The sequence below is a fragment of the Scatophagus argus genome, chromosome 17, assembly GCF_020382885.2.
Source record: "Scatophagus argus isolate fScaArg1 chromosome 17, fScaArg1.pri, whole genome shotgun sequence".
Taxonomy (NCBI): domain Eukaryota; kingdom Metazoa; phylum Chordata; class Actinopteri; family Scatophagidae; genus Scatophagus; species Scatophagus argus.
Window position 1 is genome coordinate 4,709,173 of NC_058509.1, and position 20,973 is coordinate 4,730,145.

At 41.5% G+C, this 20,973-nt stretch overlaps 1 protein-coding gene and 1 long non-coding RNA gene across 2 annotated transcripts; one reads left to right on the forward strand and one right to left on the reverse strand.

Moving 5' to 3' along the window:
- Window positions 1-4,663: 4,663 nt before the first annotated feature.
- On the reverse strand, window positions 4,664-12,420 carry eif3eb (eukaryotic translation initiation factor 3, subunit E, b). The gene is made up of 13 exons (XM_046416891.1): window positions 12,267-12,420; window positions 11,676-11,793; window positions 10,990-11,107; window positions 10,809-10,851; window positions 9,965-10,069; window positions 9,731-9,856; window positions 9,135-9,259; window positions 8,534-8,660; window positions 8,333-8,434; window positions 6,487-6,596; window positions 6,091-6,193; window positions 5,723-5,857; window positions 4,664-5,011 (listed from the first exon to the last, which is right to left on the reverse strand). The coding sequence occupies exons 1-13, from the start codon at window positions 12,354-12,356 to the stop codon at window positions 4,973-4,975; spliced, it is 1,341 nt and encodes a 446-aa protein (XP_046272847.1). The 5' UTR covers window positions 12,357-12,420; the 3' UTR covers window positions 4,664-4,972.
- LOC124074224 lies at window positions 11,266-20,145 on the forward strand. The gene is made up of 3 exons (XR_006845821.1): window positions 11,266-11,397; window positions 19,413-19,553; window positions 20,096-20,145. It is a non-coding gene; the product is annotated as an uncharacterized LOC124074224 (long non-coding RNA).
- Window positions 20,146-20,973: the final 828 nt, after the last annotated feature.

Genomic DNA, 20,973 nt, shown 5'->3' on the forward strand with positions numbered 1-20,973 from the left:
ACTGTCCCTCATTTCTTTCCTGATGAATGAACTTCTGTCTTGTCTCGTCATGCTGTGATCAGCGGTTAAGTGTTTTGTGGCCTGAAATATTTTGCAAGGCATCATCGTATGGTCCTGCCTTTTCGCTGTGAGTTAAAACAGAATGACAGAACGCACGAGTGACATTTCATTGTCAAAAATGGACAAGGCTTTCTTTGACTCAGTTGGTGAAAATCACACGCAATCATAATGAAGTCATTCACATGTCACACCGAGCGACGGACAGAAATGTAAGGCCACTCGGCTCGGCTGTGACCTCTGAACCAGCAGCGGACGCAGATCGCGACGGGAACATTCACGGATCTTCCTCCCACAGCCTTTGATTCAAGGCTCACCAAATGAACACAAACAAATTGCTACCATGCGCAAAATCCCCCACATCACGAGCGTGGAGGAAATTCTGCTGGAAAAAGAGTGTGAATCATTTGGGGTTGATTACTCACATGCTTTAGGAAAATAAGTGCAGTCTGTGAAATTGTAAAAACAAAGTGCTAAAACAAAGATACTAAGATATGAGGTCCTTTATGAGTTGTTTGGTACTTTAGCTCTGCAGTGAAATGTCACTGTATGGATAAAAAAAATCTTAATGGAAAAACTGAATCTCACACCATACTGAGACTACAAGAAGCACAACTGGAAGAAAAATTGACTCAAAATGGCAACGCTGGAGTGATTTTTGTTTGTTTGTTTTCTGTTACTGTGGCAAATCTCTCAAAAAAGAGAAAAGGCCACATAGTGCTGAAGATGGTCCCATTACGGACTACTTTTTTCCACATTTCACCACCTTTTGAGCATCAAATACATTTATTCTCTTAGCCTCTGAAAAGGGCCCTTGTACTTTCTATGTAAGAGGGGGCTCCAGAACAGACTCTGACAGGCTGATAACTCATGGTCCCTGCAAGAGACCTCACAGGTCTCTTGCAGAGTCCACTCTGGCTGCCGCAGGAGGAAATGGACCTTTGTTGGCGTGGTAGTGCCACACAGACAAAGAGCTTCACTCATGGAGCCATTTCAGAGGGCCTCTCAAACTTATCGCACAACAATGACTGCACAGAGCTTCTCCGCTGTGCAACAACACTCGTAGTCGCTGTGCCAAAACGCACCGAGTGAGCACCGCACAGCTACAGATCTCTCAGTATAACATGAGCCCACTTGCAGTATACTTAGTAATGGAATTGCCCCGTGATAAAGCTGCAGCTGCTGAGAGGTTGTATTACAGTACACAGATTATACAGCAATGATATCAACAATGCAGGGACACTATATGAGACGAGAGGAGGCGCAAGCTGAGCAGAGGCTGTTACATGAGTGTATTTCATTTCTTTTGTGTGACTTGTGTGTGCACAAACTGCAGTAGATGCACCTGTTTTGTGCTTCAGCAAACGCAGGTTCTTCCCGCATTTATAAAGAAACAGTGTTGCTCATGCTGGAAACATTGAACGCATCACTTCCCCTTATTACTGGGTCGCATGTCAATTGTAAAAACAGGATATGCAGTGGGCTGAATCACTTCAGGAACATCAGGTTCCAAAATGTGGCTTTTGGTTTGGGTCACATTCAAATATCTTGGCAGCTGTTGATGGACTGACACAAAGTGGACACCGACGTTGCCGTAATTCGGCTCACTTGTCGTATAGCGCCACCGTGAGGTTGACATTTGTGGCTATGAGTGAAAAGTCTGAGGGTCACTGAGAGACATCTGTACCTCCAAAACTGTCATCCCGCTTGATCTTGTTAACATTTTAAACATTAAAATATTGTCAATTACTCTTCTTGTTTAACTGAGTTTTAAAGAAATTGTTTCATGCCTTCTCAATGCTCAACTGTGATTTGCAGGCAGTTTACTACTTTAAATGCTGCTGACCTGAAGTCCATCAGTGCTTTCTTGGACTAATCTCAATATTTCAGGTCACTGCAAAAACACTTGGACACAAGGCTTGTGATGGTGTGGGATGTTAATATTAATGACTGAGCTGTGACGTTTATTAGCTGCATTAGCTCAGTCAGCTAGCCTCTCGTCCACAAGCAGAAGCACGATTCCTTCTTTGCGCAGTGATAAAGAAAGAAAATAGTGCCATGTTGTTCCATTACATTCATCATCTCTATGACCAGCTTCTCCAAAACTTAGCAACACACACCAAAACAATGCAGATGGATAAATGAAAATGCAAATTTAACTTTGGGGTGAGCTGTCCCTCTAGCTTTAGCTATGCAACATTCAATGGGATCAGATCAATGGGATTGGCTGAAACATACAATTATGTCATGCCACAAGACAATGAATGGTTCAATACAATGAATAGATAATAATAAACTTGTCAAGCTTGCTGGTCATGTGTGCTGGTTGCATGACACTGAGCCAAGTGCAAGTGAACGAGGGCCCCTGTAGGATGAAGTGGGGATTACAAGCTGACATGCAAAAGTGAGGTGGACTGCACTTTGAGAACTTCATCGTGGTAATGTGAGGCATTCACATTTTTGCTACAAATGGGGACGTTGCTCATTAAAAGACAGAATAAAATTGCTCTTATTAGAGAGATTTTCTCACCTGAGTCGGAGCTTTAGATTTGGAGTGCTTTGCCATCACTGTATGAAAACAACAACAAAAAACAAAGACAAATATCACCTTTGAAGGAAGAAAATGTGTCAGTCATCATAATTTCTACTGCTGTCATTAAGAGCTAAAAGTGACCATTGCAACGAAGTGACTGATTTAAATTGTGTATCATAGTACAACAGAGATGACAAAAAAGGTCCTGAGTCACTGCAAGCGTCCACGTGCTGCTTTCAGTGACATGCAGCTTAGCATGACTCTGCAAATCACTGTAGCTTGTAGGCTTGACCCACACATTGACCCCGGCTGTCACGTCATGTCGAATTTATAACATATCATTAAGCTCACATTCTGGAGTGTGGTGCAACACTAAAGTAGAGTTTCACATTCTTAGGTCGGTGGAAAAGTATGCCTGTGACGGGCTCACAGTAATGTCCTAAAAATAAGCCTGTTTCATTGCACTAATGAGTATGAAAGACCCATTGTATCCTCTCACACGGGTAAAAGCACATTTAAGCAGTAATCAGAGCAGCTCCAACCACAAAATGGAGTCAGAGCCAACGTGAGCTGGCAGTTTCTGGAAAATGTGGATACTGCAGTCTTGGAAAGGAAACTCTAACATTTAACAATTTGGATTCGGGAGGCGGGGGTGAAAAAAAATCTGATTCCTCTGAGCTTTTGCTTCTGCTAGTAAAAACAAGCTTGACTGAAGTTTAAAAAATTACTGTGAGCCTATCACAGGCCTCCACACACCCACAAGAAGGAGGTGGGGAAAGACGGGGGTGTTCAGGGACCACCTACCTGCCAGGTACCTCTCCAGCGCGGGCGAGGACCTCTGGTTCCAGCTATAGCAGCAGAAGAAGAAGAGCCAGACCAGGAGGGTGGCCAGCACCAGGGCTAAGACCCAGAGGAGCCGGGCCACCGCTGGGTTAGTGACAGCCCACGCTGCCAGGATATCCATGCTGAAGGCTGGTGAGCACGCTGCTCGTCCCTGGTAGAGTCTCACTAACTACTCGGTCTGCTTCAAAGAGAGTGACTGCAGCAGAGCTCATGAATGGGTTGCAGTGGGCCGGTTTGTGTCCTCTCGGGGCAGCCACAGAGCCTTCAGCAGCAGCAGCAGCAGCAGCAGTAACCACAGATGGATACCAGCTGTTCGAGAAGGAGCCCTGCTCAGACCTCAGCCCACGTCAGCTCGGAGGGTGTGTGAGCATGGGTGTGTGTGTGCGCGTTAGCTTGTATATGTGTCTGTTGTGTTTTACAGAGTCCTGGAAAAGTGAGAGTGTGTGTATGCAAAGCAACAGAGTTTGGGGGGGTGGGGGGAGTGGCTCGAAGTTAGAGCCACTCCCAAGCCCGAACAGCAGGAGGAATCCTCACATGGACCGAGAGGCTGTAATGTTCAGGGGCGACTCAGAAATGCACCCGGGGCACTTTCAACCTCTTTAAACGAACACCTGCAGACAGTCATTTCTGTAATTACTGAGGTATGGTTGTCTCCTGACACAGGACTGCAGATGCCTGCCATTTGTATGTCGCTCACCAGGTTGCTCCGTTCACACGACAAAACCAGACTGTGCAGGTTACGTTTCACAGTAAGGCAACAAGGAGTGCACACTTTGACAGAAACTATCCACCAAGCAGACTTTAAATGAGCCACGTTCCTCATAGCTGCATGGTACTGCAGTAATGCTTGCTGTACTGCAGACTGGTTTCACAGCACATTTACACAAGGTAAATATTTGCTGGGGATATCTTGAACTGCAATGGGCCCTGCGGTGTCCTCCGTGTCGAGGGGAAAAAAAGCTGTGATAACAGACGGATGATCTTCGTCTTCTCAGTTGCTTCGGGTGTTTCTTTTCAATGACTAAATCTCATCAAGGTGGGCTGCAGGAAAGCCAAGTTCTGTGTTGACTTTCACAGCGTTCTTAGTTTCTTTTACATGTCACTTCAGTAGGAACTACAGTCTGAGAGAGACTGTGAGCTGCTACGACTGTCTCAAGAAGACAGAAATCAAAACTGAACCAACTGCGCCACCTAGTGGGCAAACGTTAACAAAGGCAGAAGAAACAACTCTTAAAAGAGGCAAAGAGAAATGTTTAATGTTAATTTATGATGCTTGATCTCAAAACCAAAATAACACCGTATTTATAAATAGGCTGCAAGTCATGAGAACAGAGTTAACCTACTACTACTACTAATAATAATAATAATAATTAGGTGAGTGAAGAAAAGGACCACTTGTCCTGCTGCCTCTCTCTTGGATAATGTTTATTGTAGCAGCTAAATGACTTTGTGGATAAACTGATAAATACATAAATACAATAAAAACCCGAAATAATATCCCCAAGAGCCATCTGCATCCTCTTTACGCCCATTCCCATTTTAATAGAAGCCAGAGTCTTGAGCAGCCCAGTTTGGTGTCTGAGGAGAGAAAAAAAATAAAAAGATGTTAGAAGACACGCTCAGACTGCTTTATTAAGTCAACAAGAGATTTGTTCCAGAATTAGATGCTCTCCAGCTGAAGACACCTGCCAGCTTCCCTATCGGAATGACTGACAGGACAAAAAACAAACTACGTTCTGACAGACTTATGACAGTCAGGCTCCATGTTCTTTGGGGATGGCAATTACCTCAAAATGAATATGATTATTTTTCACTCGGAAGGAAATGCTGTGTAAATGGGATGGAAAAAAATAATGTGTTTTTATGTTACATGCAAACAGCTTAATAAAAAAATCTACGATCAGAAAATATGCATAATTCACACAATCACTGAAGAGGAGAAGATGATCTGAATCTGCGGCGTGTCGCTCAGAAGAAAGTAAACAAAGTGGTCTGCGCATGCTGACCTGACAGGTGAGCATTAAGAATATGAGTGAAGTGGCATTTAAGTGCCTTTTCTACATGTGTGTATTTGAAAGCAAAGACAAAAAAAAAGCCTTTGAGGTGCAGTCCAAGTATGTGCCAATGTGTGAAAAAATGGCTGTTAATTTAAATAAAACAAAGGCTTTAATTGGTCCATGTGATGTTGGTAAAGAAAGTTCAAGTCTTTCTCAACTAAAAAAACAAATTATATCCCCTGTAGTATGTGAAATGTTCACGACACAATTACACATTTAATGCTCAGTCTACCTCATTCCTGTTGCTGTGGGCAACTTTCTTCTCAATGTTCATTGCTAACATCTGGCTGCGGAAGGACAGGCTCTTGGTCTTCTCAATCACCTGCTGGTACGGCGACACGGCGTTGTTGCCCATCACCACGTGACCCTGAAACAAACAAAGTGGCAAACATTTCATTTTCTGAAGCTTTCACTTTAAAAGCGCCACAAGCACTCAGTGAGCACACTGCCAGTTAATTCCTGGCAGGTTGTGGACGCAGCTTGCAGTCTTAGGTAAACTGACATGGCTTCATTACTACACAGAGCAGTCTAGTCACAGCTGTTTACGCTGCGCTCAGGGCATGAAGCTCGTCCGACTGAAGGTGGATCAGTGAGCCTCACCAGTTTGGAGTCGATCTTGGCGTCAAGCCTGGCGTTACGGATGAGGTTGACGATCCACCTCTCCGCCTCCTCGGGCGTCATGTTGAGCTTGTCTGCCAGCATGCTGAGTGGAGAGCGAACGAAGTAGGAGGGGGCATTTCAGTCAAGTAAATATCCTTTGTGGGAATGCAAAGTCTTCAAAGTACCCTTTTTACTCTTGAAAATACTCTGAGAGGACATAAACAACATCCACAATTTGGGTGCACAGAGAAGTGAAATCACTGCATAACATAAATCATCTGCCTACGCAAGTTGAAAAAAGCTTTTCATCACCTTTTTTCTCATGTTGTAAAGACACAAATAAAGGCATTGTACACACTATTAAGGACAAATGAGCCTATTTCAAGGACGACATACCTGATGCTGATGCACTGATGGATCCGACAAAAGGTCTCAAAGATGAAGAGACGGGCGTTCTCAATAAAATCCTCAAGGCATGCGACCAAGAAGAAGTCATTCACAAGAACCTTAAGGGAAAACAACCACACTGCTGTAAGCTTCACTCACCTTATTCCCACACAAAGCAATTAAGCAACATAAAGTACAGAGAAAAATCAGAAAAAGACTAAATGTTCCTTCCATTAGTAGTAATAGTACAAATTTGGCACATTTTCCAGTACATGCTGATGAATACTGTGATGAAACAGCTATATTCTAACTATGTCTATATTTCTACTTGTGTAGAGTGTGTAGCTATAATTTCAAAACCATACCCACTTTTTACTGGAATGATAAGTATACTTTAAGTACTCCACAGTACATAACTGGACCACACGATAAACCACACATGACACGTTGAAACCATTTCCTGTGGTCAGGTGGTTCTGGCAGACTATCCAGCTATTTGCTGATCCACCCATACATTAAAATGTCTGGGTCTAAACTGTCCAACCTCACAACATTTACAAGCAGGTTTTGCACTCAGCTTCTGGTTTGGATATTCAGGAACATCCTTATTTAAGTGCTGTATAGGAGGCTCTTGTGGTGTGAGTCTGACGGCTAAATCGTGTACTGATGTTGAGTTTTATTATTACCATTGACAGGAATGCGCTCATATAGAAAAGAAGCCAAAAATGCTAATGCTACTAGATAGAAGCTATATTTACATTTAATTTAATGCATTCAAGAGATACTGACACAACAAGATGCTAACACGCTTCTCCATACATGCTGCCAAGCATGTGCTAAAGAAAACATGGAACCAGAGTCACCGAGCATGAAGCACAAGGCCACTGCAGGAGATTATGTCTTTAAGTCTCTATCAGCAGTTTAAAGTCAGCGATGACAGAAACATCAAGGGGATGCTTGGCCACTTCAGATCTCTGGAAGAGCTTGAATGTACTAATAAATTAGAGTCTGAGATGTTGAAAGGACCTGTGGCAACAATATTTCACAAGAAGCTTTTAACTGTGTAAGACACCAAATTATGCAACACTACAGTGTAAACACAAAGTCAGGTGCCACAGTCCCCATAAATTCACTACTTATTTTCAAATCTTGTAAAAGAGACAAACCAGGCTCACTGTCGACCTTAATATCTTACAACGATTAAAAAGTTCTCTTTACAACAGATGACGTTAATTATGAAAGAAAACTGCAATCTGCAAATCAAAAACATGAACAGTAATTAAGATGTGTTGATGTTGATCTCTATAAGGAAAATGAACAAAAACATTCCCCAGACTATAAAAAACCCAACAGAATCCATGACAACAAAATGACATAACGAACTATCTTCATTTTTCTGTCACTGGGCTCACACTCCATGTCTGACAGCAGAGTCAAGGCCTTCACAATCACTGCACAAGTTACATGATCAGGGAGTAAAAAGCCAGTTGGTGAGAGTGCTCAGAGAATGCACAAAGTGGTCCCCGAACACAACTGCAAAACCGCAGTCAAGGGTTTCTAAAGAGAAGGCAAGTGAGCCCCAAATCTGACAGCTGTTCCGCTTTGAAAATCAAACTGAATAAAATTAAGAGCAAGCAAATCAGGCCAGACATGGATTTGCTGAGGCTGAATAGCTGCAAAGTTAAATGCCAGGGACTCAGGAGATCAGAGCACCATAGCCAAGAGAAGCTCCGCATCACCCCTCAGTCCCAGGAGACAGCTAGCTTTTATGGGACCATTTAGGCTGGTGCACCATGACAAACACAAACTGTCAAGCAGGCAAACCGGAGGAGAAACTCTAGGAGGCCACCCCTACCGACTCACACTCCCTCAGCTTCTTCTGGGCGCTGTCAAAGTCGAAGTTGACATAAAGACACTCCACAAACTCTGTGATCGGGTCCTTATAGGTGTACGACTCCTGTGGGAGAGCAAAAGAGAGAGACAAAAGCCATCATTGTGCTAAATCCCTCAGTCATAATAAAAATGAATTATTTTGAAAAGCAATTATCCACTTTACCTGTTGAATGACTTTCACCAAGTCCTTGAGCACTTGCCTGCGCTTGCGTACATCTTTGTTGGTGATGACTGCAGTTGTAAGGTAACGCAGGATGTGTGGGCACATTGTCTGGATGGCATTCAGGTACCTGAAGAAACACAAAGGCAGCACACAATGGCACCAGCGTTAGTTGCCATCACAACGAATTTTAGTGCCATCAGTTAAAAAAAAAAAAAAGAAAAAGAAAAAAAAAAGACAACATTTTTTTTTTTTTTTAAAAAACACACAGAAGCTGTGCTGAGAAATATGTGATTCGTGCTGTTAATTGTTAGGATATAACCTTTGTGAGAGTGACAAGTTTCAAATCAAAAATACATTCAGGTAAAAAAAAAACAAGCAAAAAAACAACCTAATATTACAGCAATAAGACGGCCTTCCTGCTAATAAGGCCTCAATAAAGGACAGCGCTTTAAGCTGTGAAAGCAGTGTGTGTCCCTCTGCCATTTGTTCCTGAGCAGGATTAATGTCTCAGGATGAAAGTGCCATCAAGCCTGAGTATATGCCCTGTGTTGCATCTAGAAAGGAGACCCCTGTTTGTTTCACTGAAAACAAAGAGACTCACTGAGGCTGATAGAGGAAAAGCTCGATGATGTTGTCCCTGCCTTTCGGGTGGTTGAAGAACACAAAGAGGGACCAGTGGATGAGCCAAGTCCTCTGCTGGAGTGACTGGAGAGGAGAACTCACAGACTGAAAGGAGAGAGAACACAAACAGCTGATACTATGAAAATGTTGCAACACGCAAAGTTTTAGAACAGGAGTGCCTATAAAATACCATTCAAACACATGTTGTGAGGCAAACGTTTCCCTCCAAGTGGCAGAGAAAAGACAAAAAGATGTTTTCACACGGTACCTGTTGAGATCTATGACCTAAAAAAAGGCAGCAGAATAGCAGTACTCATTAGACCTTCATCTGGGTACAGCTTGATTTCAGTCAGGAAACCTTGATACTGCTTATTTCATAAAATAACCTTCACTCTCAAAGTCCTACAATTTTCTACTTCAGAGCTTAATTAAGCAAAGCACAAACTGCGTATTTTGCAGTTCTTGATCTTCACCTCATTTTACCTTCATATTCTCTCCCAATCATGACTAAAACTAGAACATCTTAATTACATTTGTAAGATAACACATTTTGTTTCTTAAGTATTACTCGCTTACGTTGTTATCAATTGTCTCCCTTAGCCGGGTGAGGTCCTCCATGGCTGCTTCCCAGTTCTGCATCAGGATCTCAGAGGCCAGTTTCCCCCACAGAGAGCTCAAGGCATTCCTGTCTGTTGAGGGAACCTGAGCAGAACGCAACAAATTCAGTGTCGACTCAAAGCTGACTGAGAGCTATTCTGGAAATAATTTGTATTGTGGCTTGTTAAGAATTTCTTCTATAGTTATTCTTACCAATACACGGAAGAAGTAGAGGTACTCTGCAGCCCCAGAGTAGTTACCGCACTCATACTGGAATTTGGCGTACCTGTACAGAGTGTCCAGGTATTCTTGACGAAACTAAGAAGGAAAAACAAGGGACACACATACTTAAATTAAGGCATATTGAACAAGACTAAAAAATGATCAGCAAGTAGTTGGGGTTTGACAGGAAAGTTTGCCATTTCTACCTGTAATTTCGCCAGTAGTTATTATAAAAAGGTGTAGCAAGATGGGTGTGGCTTTAAACAGTCTACAGCCCTGGAGCGTAGTCACACTAACCCACTGTTTGTCAAACTGCTGCTGCCGCCTTCACTTTTTGTTTCTTTCGAAAGCAGTTGTGAGAGGCTGCACAGCTGACAGAATATGGCTGATTAGGAAATGTCCTGTCATCTTTCATCTTCAGGTAAAATAAAGAAAAGCCTTTCTCACACAGAAAAGTGCCCTGTTGTAGCGCACATTAAAAATGTTTTTATGTACAACAAACTACTGGTTTGACTAATCACAAACAAACAACAAGAACATATTTTTTTCTTATTCATTCTTGAAAATTATGTTTAAAAAATTAAAAAAGGAAAAAAACCATTGGCAGACAACAAGTTGCTGTTCACTGAGTGAGTAATGAGCACTTTGTTGTGTTGTGGATGTTTTAGTATTCTGAGATTTGGATAAATGCCCCACCAGCTCACAGTGGCAGCTGGTTGTCATGGAAACAAAAACACAGTGGCAAACCTACCTTTAAAAAATTAAAATGCAGCACACTTTTAATACAATGAAAATAACCGAGTGAATTCATTGTTCAAAACATTTCAAAACTTACATTGTGTTTCTCTGAAAGATAGTCGAAGAGCATCCTCCCATCTCTGATTGGGAATGGAAAAAACAGATCAATAAATGTCAAATGAGATGATGATGATTTTTAGAGTCCACAGACCACAATAGTTTCTCAAATATTTCATTAGTGTCAGTACTATAAGAGAGGACGAGCAAAGTGATCTGACCTTGTGGACTGCATCTGTCGAGTGGTCTCTGGGTCTTCAAACATTTTGACTATTGGCTCCGTCTCTGACTGGAGCTGCTTCAGCTGGGCCACCACCGTACTTCTCTTCTCCCTCAGAGCTGAAACAGGACAGATGCTCACATTCTGAGCACAATGCTGCTGTTGCCATGGTTACAGGTTTATTCACATTAGTAGTTTGGCTCATTTGGTCCAAACCAAAAGAGTAAAATGATGAATTTACATCATACATTTTAGTTCTGATCTGGTTGTAGTTCACACTGACTTTTTGCAAAGGAACCAAGAAAAGTAGTCAATTAGTTTTACAGACTGACAGGTAACTCATTGATGGCACAGTTTTGGTGACTGTCATCTTGATTCTTCAGGACAGACATGGGGAAATCAAATTCCAGTGAGGGACAGAAGTTTATGCAGTACTTTAAAGCTTATCTCATATATAACATGTAATACGTAGCAGGGTTTCCCTGCATTACTATTATTCTATTATATCAGTATTCTATTTTATTATTCTACCATCTATCGATATCTGGGGCCATTTATCGTCCAACAAAAGCAGTTATGGTTACAGGCCAAATTACACCCCCAAAATGACTGAACTTAATGGGGCCCCAAGAGCTACTTTAAACTACAACAACAATGTTTGAAAGCCAGATCTTAAGCCTATCTTACAGTGTGGGATTTCCTTGTCCGCGTACAGGTTTTTGTACACATCCATGGCGAAATCCACCATGTTTGTGTCGCTGAGGAGGTCCAGCTTTCCCTGAAGAAGTTCCTTTTCATTGTAGATCTGTTACAATTAAAACAAAAACACTTAGTTGTCTTTGAGAGACACAATTACTGTACAGACTACTATACTAACACAAAAATAAAAAACAGCAGCAGAACTAGCTTAACGCAGTCGTTGGTCTCGATCAGCCAGTTGTAGCCAGCGTTAAACCGATGTATTCTAATAGCTAAGCTACAGGCTAACACGCTGGGTAATGCCAATAAGAGGCTAGTTGGCCAACAAACCCACAACAACAATTTTCGGGATTACAGTCATTTGCGCAATTTAATCGCACATAACCTCAACACTCCAGTGATAAAAGCCTGAAATAAATTCGTAGTATAAGAAGTATTAGTTTCCAGCTGTCAGGCTTAGTTACTTAACAGGACTGCTAGCCGATGACGAATGGCTACAACAATGTTCCCGGGTATAAATGGCTACTAAAAAACAACTACATTATAATCTAGTGTCATACGATGCGAAATCTGTTGTACCTCTTTCACGGACAGGAATTCCAAAAGAGGAAAAACCAAATGCCGGTCCAGAAAATGTGCTATCTTGGTTGTCAAATCGTAGTCCGCCATCTTGGCTGGCTTCAAAGACAAACTTTATTGACAAGACCAAGCAAAGCGACGTCATGTCATTTCCCCGCCTACTTTAGTTTTGTAGCTATCGCCTCTGATGGAGAGTACAATAATAAAGGATAAATAACATGAAATGGATCAGAAAAGTTTTAATTGCATAGAATAAAAATGTGGTCAGTGTTAGCTTATCATTCAAAGAAAAAAGAACCTGATAGAGAGATAGATGGATAGATAGATAGATAGATAGATAGATAGATAGATAGAAATAGTGACATTTTAAAACACCACCCACTCACTATGGTGTGGTATATTAAATGAAAGTCTTGCTGACCTTGTGTAGTTTGTGGAGTATTTTTATTATTACATTGGATAACCTATTTGGCATGCAGTAACATCAGATAATGAAACCCTCAAAGCACTAAAAATGTGACCACAACCCTGAAAGTGCTTTAGCCATATGCACGTACAGCTGCTTTTAGAGCTCAAGCTGCGAAATGGTCTACATTAATACAGATTCAGATTATTATCCCCCGTAGCTATTACAAGAGCTCCATAGCCAAGAAAATGGTGGACAAGAAAATCTCATATCCAAAATGACTTGGCTCAAAGGCATACACCAAAATAAGTAGAAATACTTAGGCTTCATGTAAGCAAACACAAACGTTATTAGCTGAATTGTTATTATCTGTCTTGCAAGTTGTTAGAAAGGTATTTCGCATCCAAGAAAAGCTTCTGAAACTGCCTCAAAAAATACCACAAGTCAAGCATATGGACAGAAGGAGACGTTGTTTTCTGTGGACATGTGGCCAACCTGGATGAGACTCTGTTGTTTTATTGACCTCCTAGAGGTCAGAAGAGAGACCACTCGGATGGTTAGCAGCTGTCACCACAGCAGGCACTGTGATCAGAGACGTGAGACACTGAGCTTCATAAGCATCAGTCAATGAGGAGGAAAAAGCACTCCTTGTCCCGCTGGGGATGTTACCAGCTCTGATCACAGAGTCAGTAGTCATGGAGAAAGATCCATTCTGTTTAGAGAGAGGCAGTCTTGATTGTGTCCTGAGTCTAATTTCTTTGGTTGGCGCCAGGGAGGAATCATCAAACACCTCTCTGCCACTGACTGCTAGAAAGCCTAAGGCAAAGTAAAGATACAGCACCGGTGGCTCGGTATGAAATTAAATGAAGTTGATTCATATAATATTTAATCATCAAAGAAACTTAAAAAACTTGCACAGCGCAGTTCTACAAATCTTTTGTCAGTAACTGTTAATAATAAAACGTTGCAATACTGTATGCTATCATGGTGATGTTTGTGCAGCTATAACAGTGTCCATCACCATAGTTTAGTGTGTTAGCATGCTAACATATGCCAGTTAGCACTGGGCACAATGTACTGTCCATTTTCTGACAGGACTGTCATTGATAATGAACCAAATAATGGAACAAATTGAAAATTTAACCTTCTGGTGGCAAGTCAGAGGAACACCACAGCAGGATTCATCCTCTGGCAACCATGAATGTCTGCACAAAACAATCAACAGGTGAGATTTTTCACTTAAAACCACGAATAGCAACGGCATGGTGGCGCTAGAGGACAAGGCAGGTAAACAGGTAGGCATAAGGATTCTCAGTCTGTCCAAAAATGTGTGGTTTGGACCTAACCGGTGGACTGGCTTATAGAGAGTGTATGTTTACAGTTAATACTAAAGGAAAAAGACCCAACTGCCTTCTTCATGGACCCTGGTGAGCAGAGCATGTACCTCAAAATGTTTGCAACCAGAGCACCAAAATGGTCAACAAAATGTGAAGGAGAGGAGATGAGGGCGCATGATTCTGAAGGTTTTCTTTAGAAAATCTTATAGTCTCATATCAACTCGGTAGCCAGACTTTACAAATTAAATCCTGCACCACAACAGGGTGGAGACTCTTTTATTCCCCGCTCACACAGGAAGCCTCCTCGAGGTGCTGCTCTCCGGCCAGCAGCGCGACACTGTTGTTGGGCCTCATAATTTCTTGGCACGTTTGGGCAGAACCATTGAAGAGTTAAATAGAGGTAGTAACTCATAGAAAGGCTGCACAGTATAGCTTTCAAAAGCTGCTCACTCATCACTTTGCAGATCTTTCTGCTTCCTCAAAGGCCGCAGTTAAGCGTAGATATTTTAATCAGTTTTTGAATAGCGAGGCAATGAATTCCCGCGTGAAATATCTTTGCTAGAGCTTATTCGTGCCTAACAATCACACACACACACACACACACAAGAAAAAGCCCTAGAGTGGAATAAATGTGATGTCGTTCTCCCTGGCACACATCCATCCATCTCTCTTCTCCTCTCTGTCCACCCTCGAGGCCAGGACAGATCCTGGACTCCATCTTAGTGGCTGGCTGCCTTCCACTTCCAGTTCTTTTTATGAGAACAAGAGCCAGCTGGATCTGAAGCACTTTAGAGAAGAAGCCAAGGCTTTAATAAAGAAATAAGAGCAAGAGAGACGAATGAAACTGATTAATTACAGACAAAGAGTAACATTTTACATTAAAAAAAATGTGACACTGCATGTGTTTGGATGATAATTCAAATTCAGTGTCTTCTTGGGAGATTGCTTTCTACCAGGTGGTATGCTGTACCGCTGCTCTCTGGAGCCACTGAGGATCACATGTGTCAAAATGAATGAATTTCCACGCTCCTGACATTAAAGCAGTGGAAATAAGACTGCAGGAACAACAGCAGCCTGTCCTGGGCACTCCTTCACCTCCATGAACATGAACCTCCAATTCAGTTTCCACACGGTTTCCCAGCTAACACACTCTGCTGGGTGATGTTTACTTGCGAATCAGTGGAAAACAAGACCGGCGATGGCTTGTGGCGTGTTTGGTGCGCTGGCAGTGCTGCAGTCACCAAGCAACAGTGGCAAAATGCTTTTTCACACTGTTCAGCCCTTTGAATACAAGTAGCACTAAGTGTTGAGTGTTGACTGATCACTGAAAAGTTGCTGGTATGAGCAGTAAAATTTCAATCCTGAGAACTGACCTGAGGCACAATAATCTGCTATACAAGAAAGTGTGAATTACTCCTGATTTAAGAGCAAAAGATGTTCTATATAAATAATTGATCCTCAACACTGCTTGCTCTAGATGAGACGCCATCCGTCATCTCATTCATAGGTGCACTTGAGGTCAAGCTTTGAACCTGGCAGAGCAGCCACACAAAGCACTCATGATGTGAGTGTGAGGGAGGCTGTCGTCGCAAGCCTGAATAACACAAGGCCATAAATTCTGTAAACATGAACAGAAATATTGAATTACCGAGTCCTCCGTGCTCAGTTTTGATTACCACAAGACACACGGGGACACTGAGCTACTCCAAGGAATTTACAACTTCTGCCTGTCGGCCTGTCAGCGTTTTCCCTCCACATCATGACTGAGAGCTAAACAAACAACCAACTCTAGTAAGTTAAACTAAGGACTTTCCACTCTTATAATCTTATATATTTATTTAATACTCAATGGATTTGTTTGATTGCTGGTGTTGGGCGCGTTTTCTGTTATGTAGGCCAGAATCCCAGTAATGTTTCAAGTCTTTTTTTTGTTTTAATCATCCCATCACTGAGGTCCTCTATACACTGTGCAGTGACATGTATGTGTTATTATAATCACATGTAGACCTAAGCAGACTGTACATACTTCAGTGCACCTAAAACCCTTTGCGTAAAAATAGTAAATAATTATCTGTATACTGTAGTATTTATGTCTCACATTCTTTGTACTGCTATGTGTATAATCCTGCAACAGCCTGACCAGTACACAGCTTGTTATTTCTCTAATTTATTAGGTTAGTTGGGGGGTTATACAGTATATATGTGTATCGTCATATTAATTGGGCTACAGATGGCTCAGGCAGCTGGCAGCAACAATGCAAGCGTTACACAAAATTAAGACCCGCTTCCCGTGAACCATTTTTTCTTCTGTTACAAACAGGATGTCGGCAGTTGTTGTCGCTACTCATCAGCTCCAACAAAAAGCTGCTCTTTCACTGTTGTTTTCTCTTTCTGTTTTTTTGTTTTTTGTTTTCACCAAAGAAAGACTGATGGAACTGAAGAAAACCCCATTGTGAATCTTGCACTGAGAACCTCATAAAGTCTGAAAGCTCTGACTCAGTTTGTGTTGAGAGATATTTGTTTTTCCTGTAGCCTGCAGTGTAGAGTCTGCGACAGGCTGCCAATCTTTCAAACGATGGGCTGTTAAACTACATCGATATGTAAAATCAATAGTCCAATGCTACTGTACTGTATGGAGACATTTCCTGTAGGTCCTATATGCATTCACTCGTGTCCATACTGTATCTGTAGTTATGGTTATCTATATATACACGTGGAATGAAGGATATTAAACCTCAGATGGGTGGTGCATTCACTGACAGTCGTAAGTTATCACCAGCAGACAGAAAGTGTGCACTAAAGACAATCTATGGTGTCTGAGAATAACAGCGAAAAGATACAGCCCTCAAATGAATCTGCGACTTTGTTGGTCAAAGGAGGATTGAAGATACTGAAGAAGAAGCAGAAAAACTAATCGCACAGCAAGACAGGGAGGACACAGCTGACATGTTTGTACTTGCCCTCGGCTCAGACACTTTACCCTCACATACTCTATGCTGAATAAAATGAACTGAGCGCCTTGTTGTCTGCACACACTCTCAGTGTGAGTTGAGAGCTGAGTTCAGGCACTTTGTCGTCTTCTTAGTAATTTATCTGCTATGTTGAGTGTTTCTGGAGTGGGAAAACAAGTGCTCAGGGCTTTGATCCCAAACACTCCACCCGCCTGATGACTTTCCCAGCCACCGTCACCAAACACACTCAGACGCTCTGCTGTACACTCAATAAAACACATGCTATCTATTCACATGTAGCAGGCTGTGCTGTGTTTACCTGAAGGGTTGTCAGGATGTAGAAGCTAAAAAAGGCAATTAAGTGTAAACTGGAGTGGGAAGAAGGAACGATACTGGCTTATGGCCTTGACAATGGACGCACAGCAAACACACAATGGGTATAGGATGATTTTTTCTTCTTTTAGTAGTGGTTACATGAACACTGCTCATATTTATTCTTTTCACTATTGCGCAGTCAGTCCAGCTAATTTTCTGCAACATATGAACATGGCAGACCTGTAGTGGCAGCCTGAGGGGCAGAGCATTTTTTTACTGAACATTAAAATGGAAATTTTTTCGACATGAGGTCTTGGATTGCAAACAGAAAAGTCAGCTCAGTGTGGAGAATAATCAGACTTCGACCTTATTAAAGACCACAGCTACATGTTCCTGTTACTCATATGACTTTAAAGCAGTATTCATTGAGTTTTTGGACTGCTTGGAGGCTGCAGAAAAAGCTGTAAACACATTACATTATTATTTGGAGACATGTTGCAGGCCACCAGATGCAAGAGCCATTTTAACATTTTGCTCCTTTAGCAAACAAATGTCTCCTAATTGTTGCTGGTCAGGCAGCAGATTAATCAGACATTTTTCTCTCAAAACAGCTGTTTGCCACAGGTAATCGAACCAAAACAAAATCAAAATTTAAACACATGGACTGTAAAAACCCCCCACAAAAAACAATGAGGTAAAAGATGCTAAAATGATTTCTAGAGCTGAGCTGGCTGTTATCAAAACGTGGTTTTGTCACCACGAGCAACAGCTAATACCAGGTTGCTTTCAGCCTCTTTCTCAGCATAATGTTGTTATGAATGTTGCAACGTGCAGATGTGGTTGGATCCAAATGAAAGCACAAATGCTTAATGAAGGTTTGAATGGGGCTGTTAGTGAATTTGGGTTTCAGTCTCTTAAAAAGTAATAGTTTACGCATCACTTTTCAAGCCCTCGCTCTCGCCGTGTGATACTCACAACCTCTCTGAGAGACATATTTTCCAACTTTTTTAAAAAAGTCAATAACTGGATATATAACTGTTTAATGGATTTATAGAATGATAATTTTATAGAAATCAACAAATAGGTCAAAGAAACAAACCTAAAATAAGTCCCTCAGCAAGCGTTTTTATTCCTCCAGCAGAATGCGACCTGAATGAGGTTATAAAAATCTAAACTTGCTCCTATGGCAGAAATATAAAAGTCTACCTAATTAGTCAACAGCTAATCATCTCGATCCCTTGACAGAAATCATCATGAAGGATGCGTAATATATGCAAAGGGGAAATTAATCTCGAAGAGGTTGAGATGAAGTATATGCTCTCTACATTCATTTATTCTGCACATCAGAGTGAAAAGGAACAAGATGTTTGAATCTGCATCACAGGAGATTTAAAGGCAGGAACCTGAGACTGAACCAGGTCTGTGAAGACCCCTGCTTGGCACGCAGGTGCCTTATTTTTCTGTGTAAAGGACAAACAAAGTGCTGTGTTTGTGAGCATGTGCAGATTTTTTTTTGTTTGTTTATCATGCAGACGTGAATCACCTCAGCATGATGTGATTTGAATGACTGATGGCGTAATGCATCCTGCCTGGACAACAGGCAGGGTCGGGTGTACAAGCTGAACAGCAACAAAGAACCGTTGCTTGTGGATTTGTAACCTGAAACGTTTCATCAGAACAAACTCTCATTTGAGCTCATTAAGGTTAAAATGCACATCTTCAATGACCTGTTATGTTTGAATATCATCACGCCAATCGGCACACATCATGTCGTTGTTATGGAGCTGCGTTCCTTCAGATGCTCTTGGCACATGGATCAGTTTTTTAAACAAAAGAGGAACAAAGGTGACAGCCCTGTGCCAGTAGAATCTCTAGAATATGTGCTGAGGAAATATGATATATTATATACATTTAAAACAATAAATTTGGGAAGGTGGTCCTTGGCAATTTATTAAAAATCATAACTGGGGCCTTCAGTTACAAAAGGTCAAGAACAGCTGGATTAAAGGACATTCCCATGGAGCTACAATGAAAACACACGAAAGCACTAAATATCAATGCAGCATTGTTGAGCTTGTCAAAGAGATTTCTGTCAGATAAAAACAATCGCATGTCGTGCGTTTTACTTTGTCTGCAGCTCGGAGATGGATGTGCTGTCACTGCGAGTCGCTGACGAGCTCGTGAGTCAGTTGACACATCCTGAACTCCGCGGGGCTGCAACGCTCAGCAAACATCTGCCAGGCTGCAAAGAAAAATCCTGCAAATACTGAGTAGTATTGTGAGTACTGATTGTGAGACTGGCTCATCTGAGTGACAAAAAAAACACAGAAATATGAAATAAAATGTTTGTTTGCTGCTCATATAGATAGATAGATAGATAGATAGATAGATAGATAGATAGATAGATAGATAGATAGATAGATAGATAGATCCCTGATGATGCAGTGATTAGAGCACTAGAGAAAACTTCTGGTACATAGTTTTGTCAGAGGACAAGAAAAGCCACAGCTCAGACATTGAACCATTCCTGTCAGAAACATAAAAATATTGATTCTGATAGAGCGGCACACAGAGAATAGACTCAATCAATGCTACACAAAAAAGCACTCTTGTGGTGTTTGATACTGAAAGATTGCACTCAATTGATTCACTCCAAATAAAGCCGTCCAAGGTTTTTGTGTCCGTCCGCTTCTGAGAAAACCAACACGCGGGACGTCAAAACCCTCTCAAAGATTTCGATTCAGTCTTAAAGAACAACTTGAATGGAATTAATATTCTGTAGAAACCGTTTATGTATTTGCTTGTGTACAATCTTTGCAGATATGAAAACCTGGTACGCGGGATAAATTGCAGCATAAATCAGAGACAAGGTAAGCAAAGCTGTCCTGCTGTGACATTAATTTACCTCCCCACCCCCAACACACACAAACACACACACACACACAAGTCCAGAGTGCTGAAATATCTTTCCAGAGGAATTACAGACAGAGAGTCTACATCATTGTTTTTCTGCTCTCTCAGAGGTTTGCCCACATGTCCCATCTTGATGTATCTGTGAGACCAGTCGGTGCAGCTGAAACTATGAAACTTGTGAATTGCACTGGCCCACGGTTTAAACATTAACGTCCCACTTGCTCCATCATTTTGATTCATAGTTTAATCAGTTACTCTCAACCGTATTTTAAACATTTTGCAGTTTTTACTGCCCATTCATCCACATCCACGATGTGGATCCATCTGTCCATGTCATCAGTGTCCCCTGAGGTCCATGAACATTTTAGGCCTCTGAGCTTTTCATGATTTTCCTCTCAAAAACTTAAAATATCACATTAAATGTAAGAATTAGAACAAGCTATCACAGAAAATTAATCACAGTGGGCATTTTTGCATATAATGTACTGTATATATATATATATATAGCAGGAATGACTATGAATTTTTTTACAGTGAATGACCTTTATAAAAGTACGTTTGAGTAAATAAGTGATTCATGGCCTTGGTTCTCTGTCTAAGCCCTGATTTAGATGATGCTGAAAGCTGCAAAGCTGTACTAAATGGACGATGACATAAGATTATGTTGTTGAAATCCTGCTGTCTGGTTTTTTCACTGTGGTGTAAATGAATGTGTGGAATACAGGTGATTATAAGAGGATTCCAGCTGTATATCCTTAAAAGAATGATTATTGGAAACCATTTCA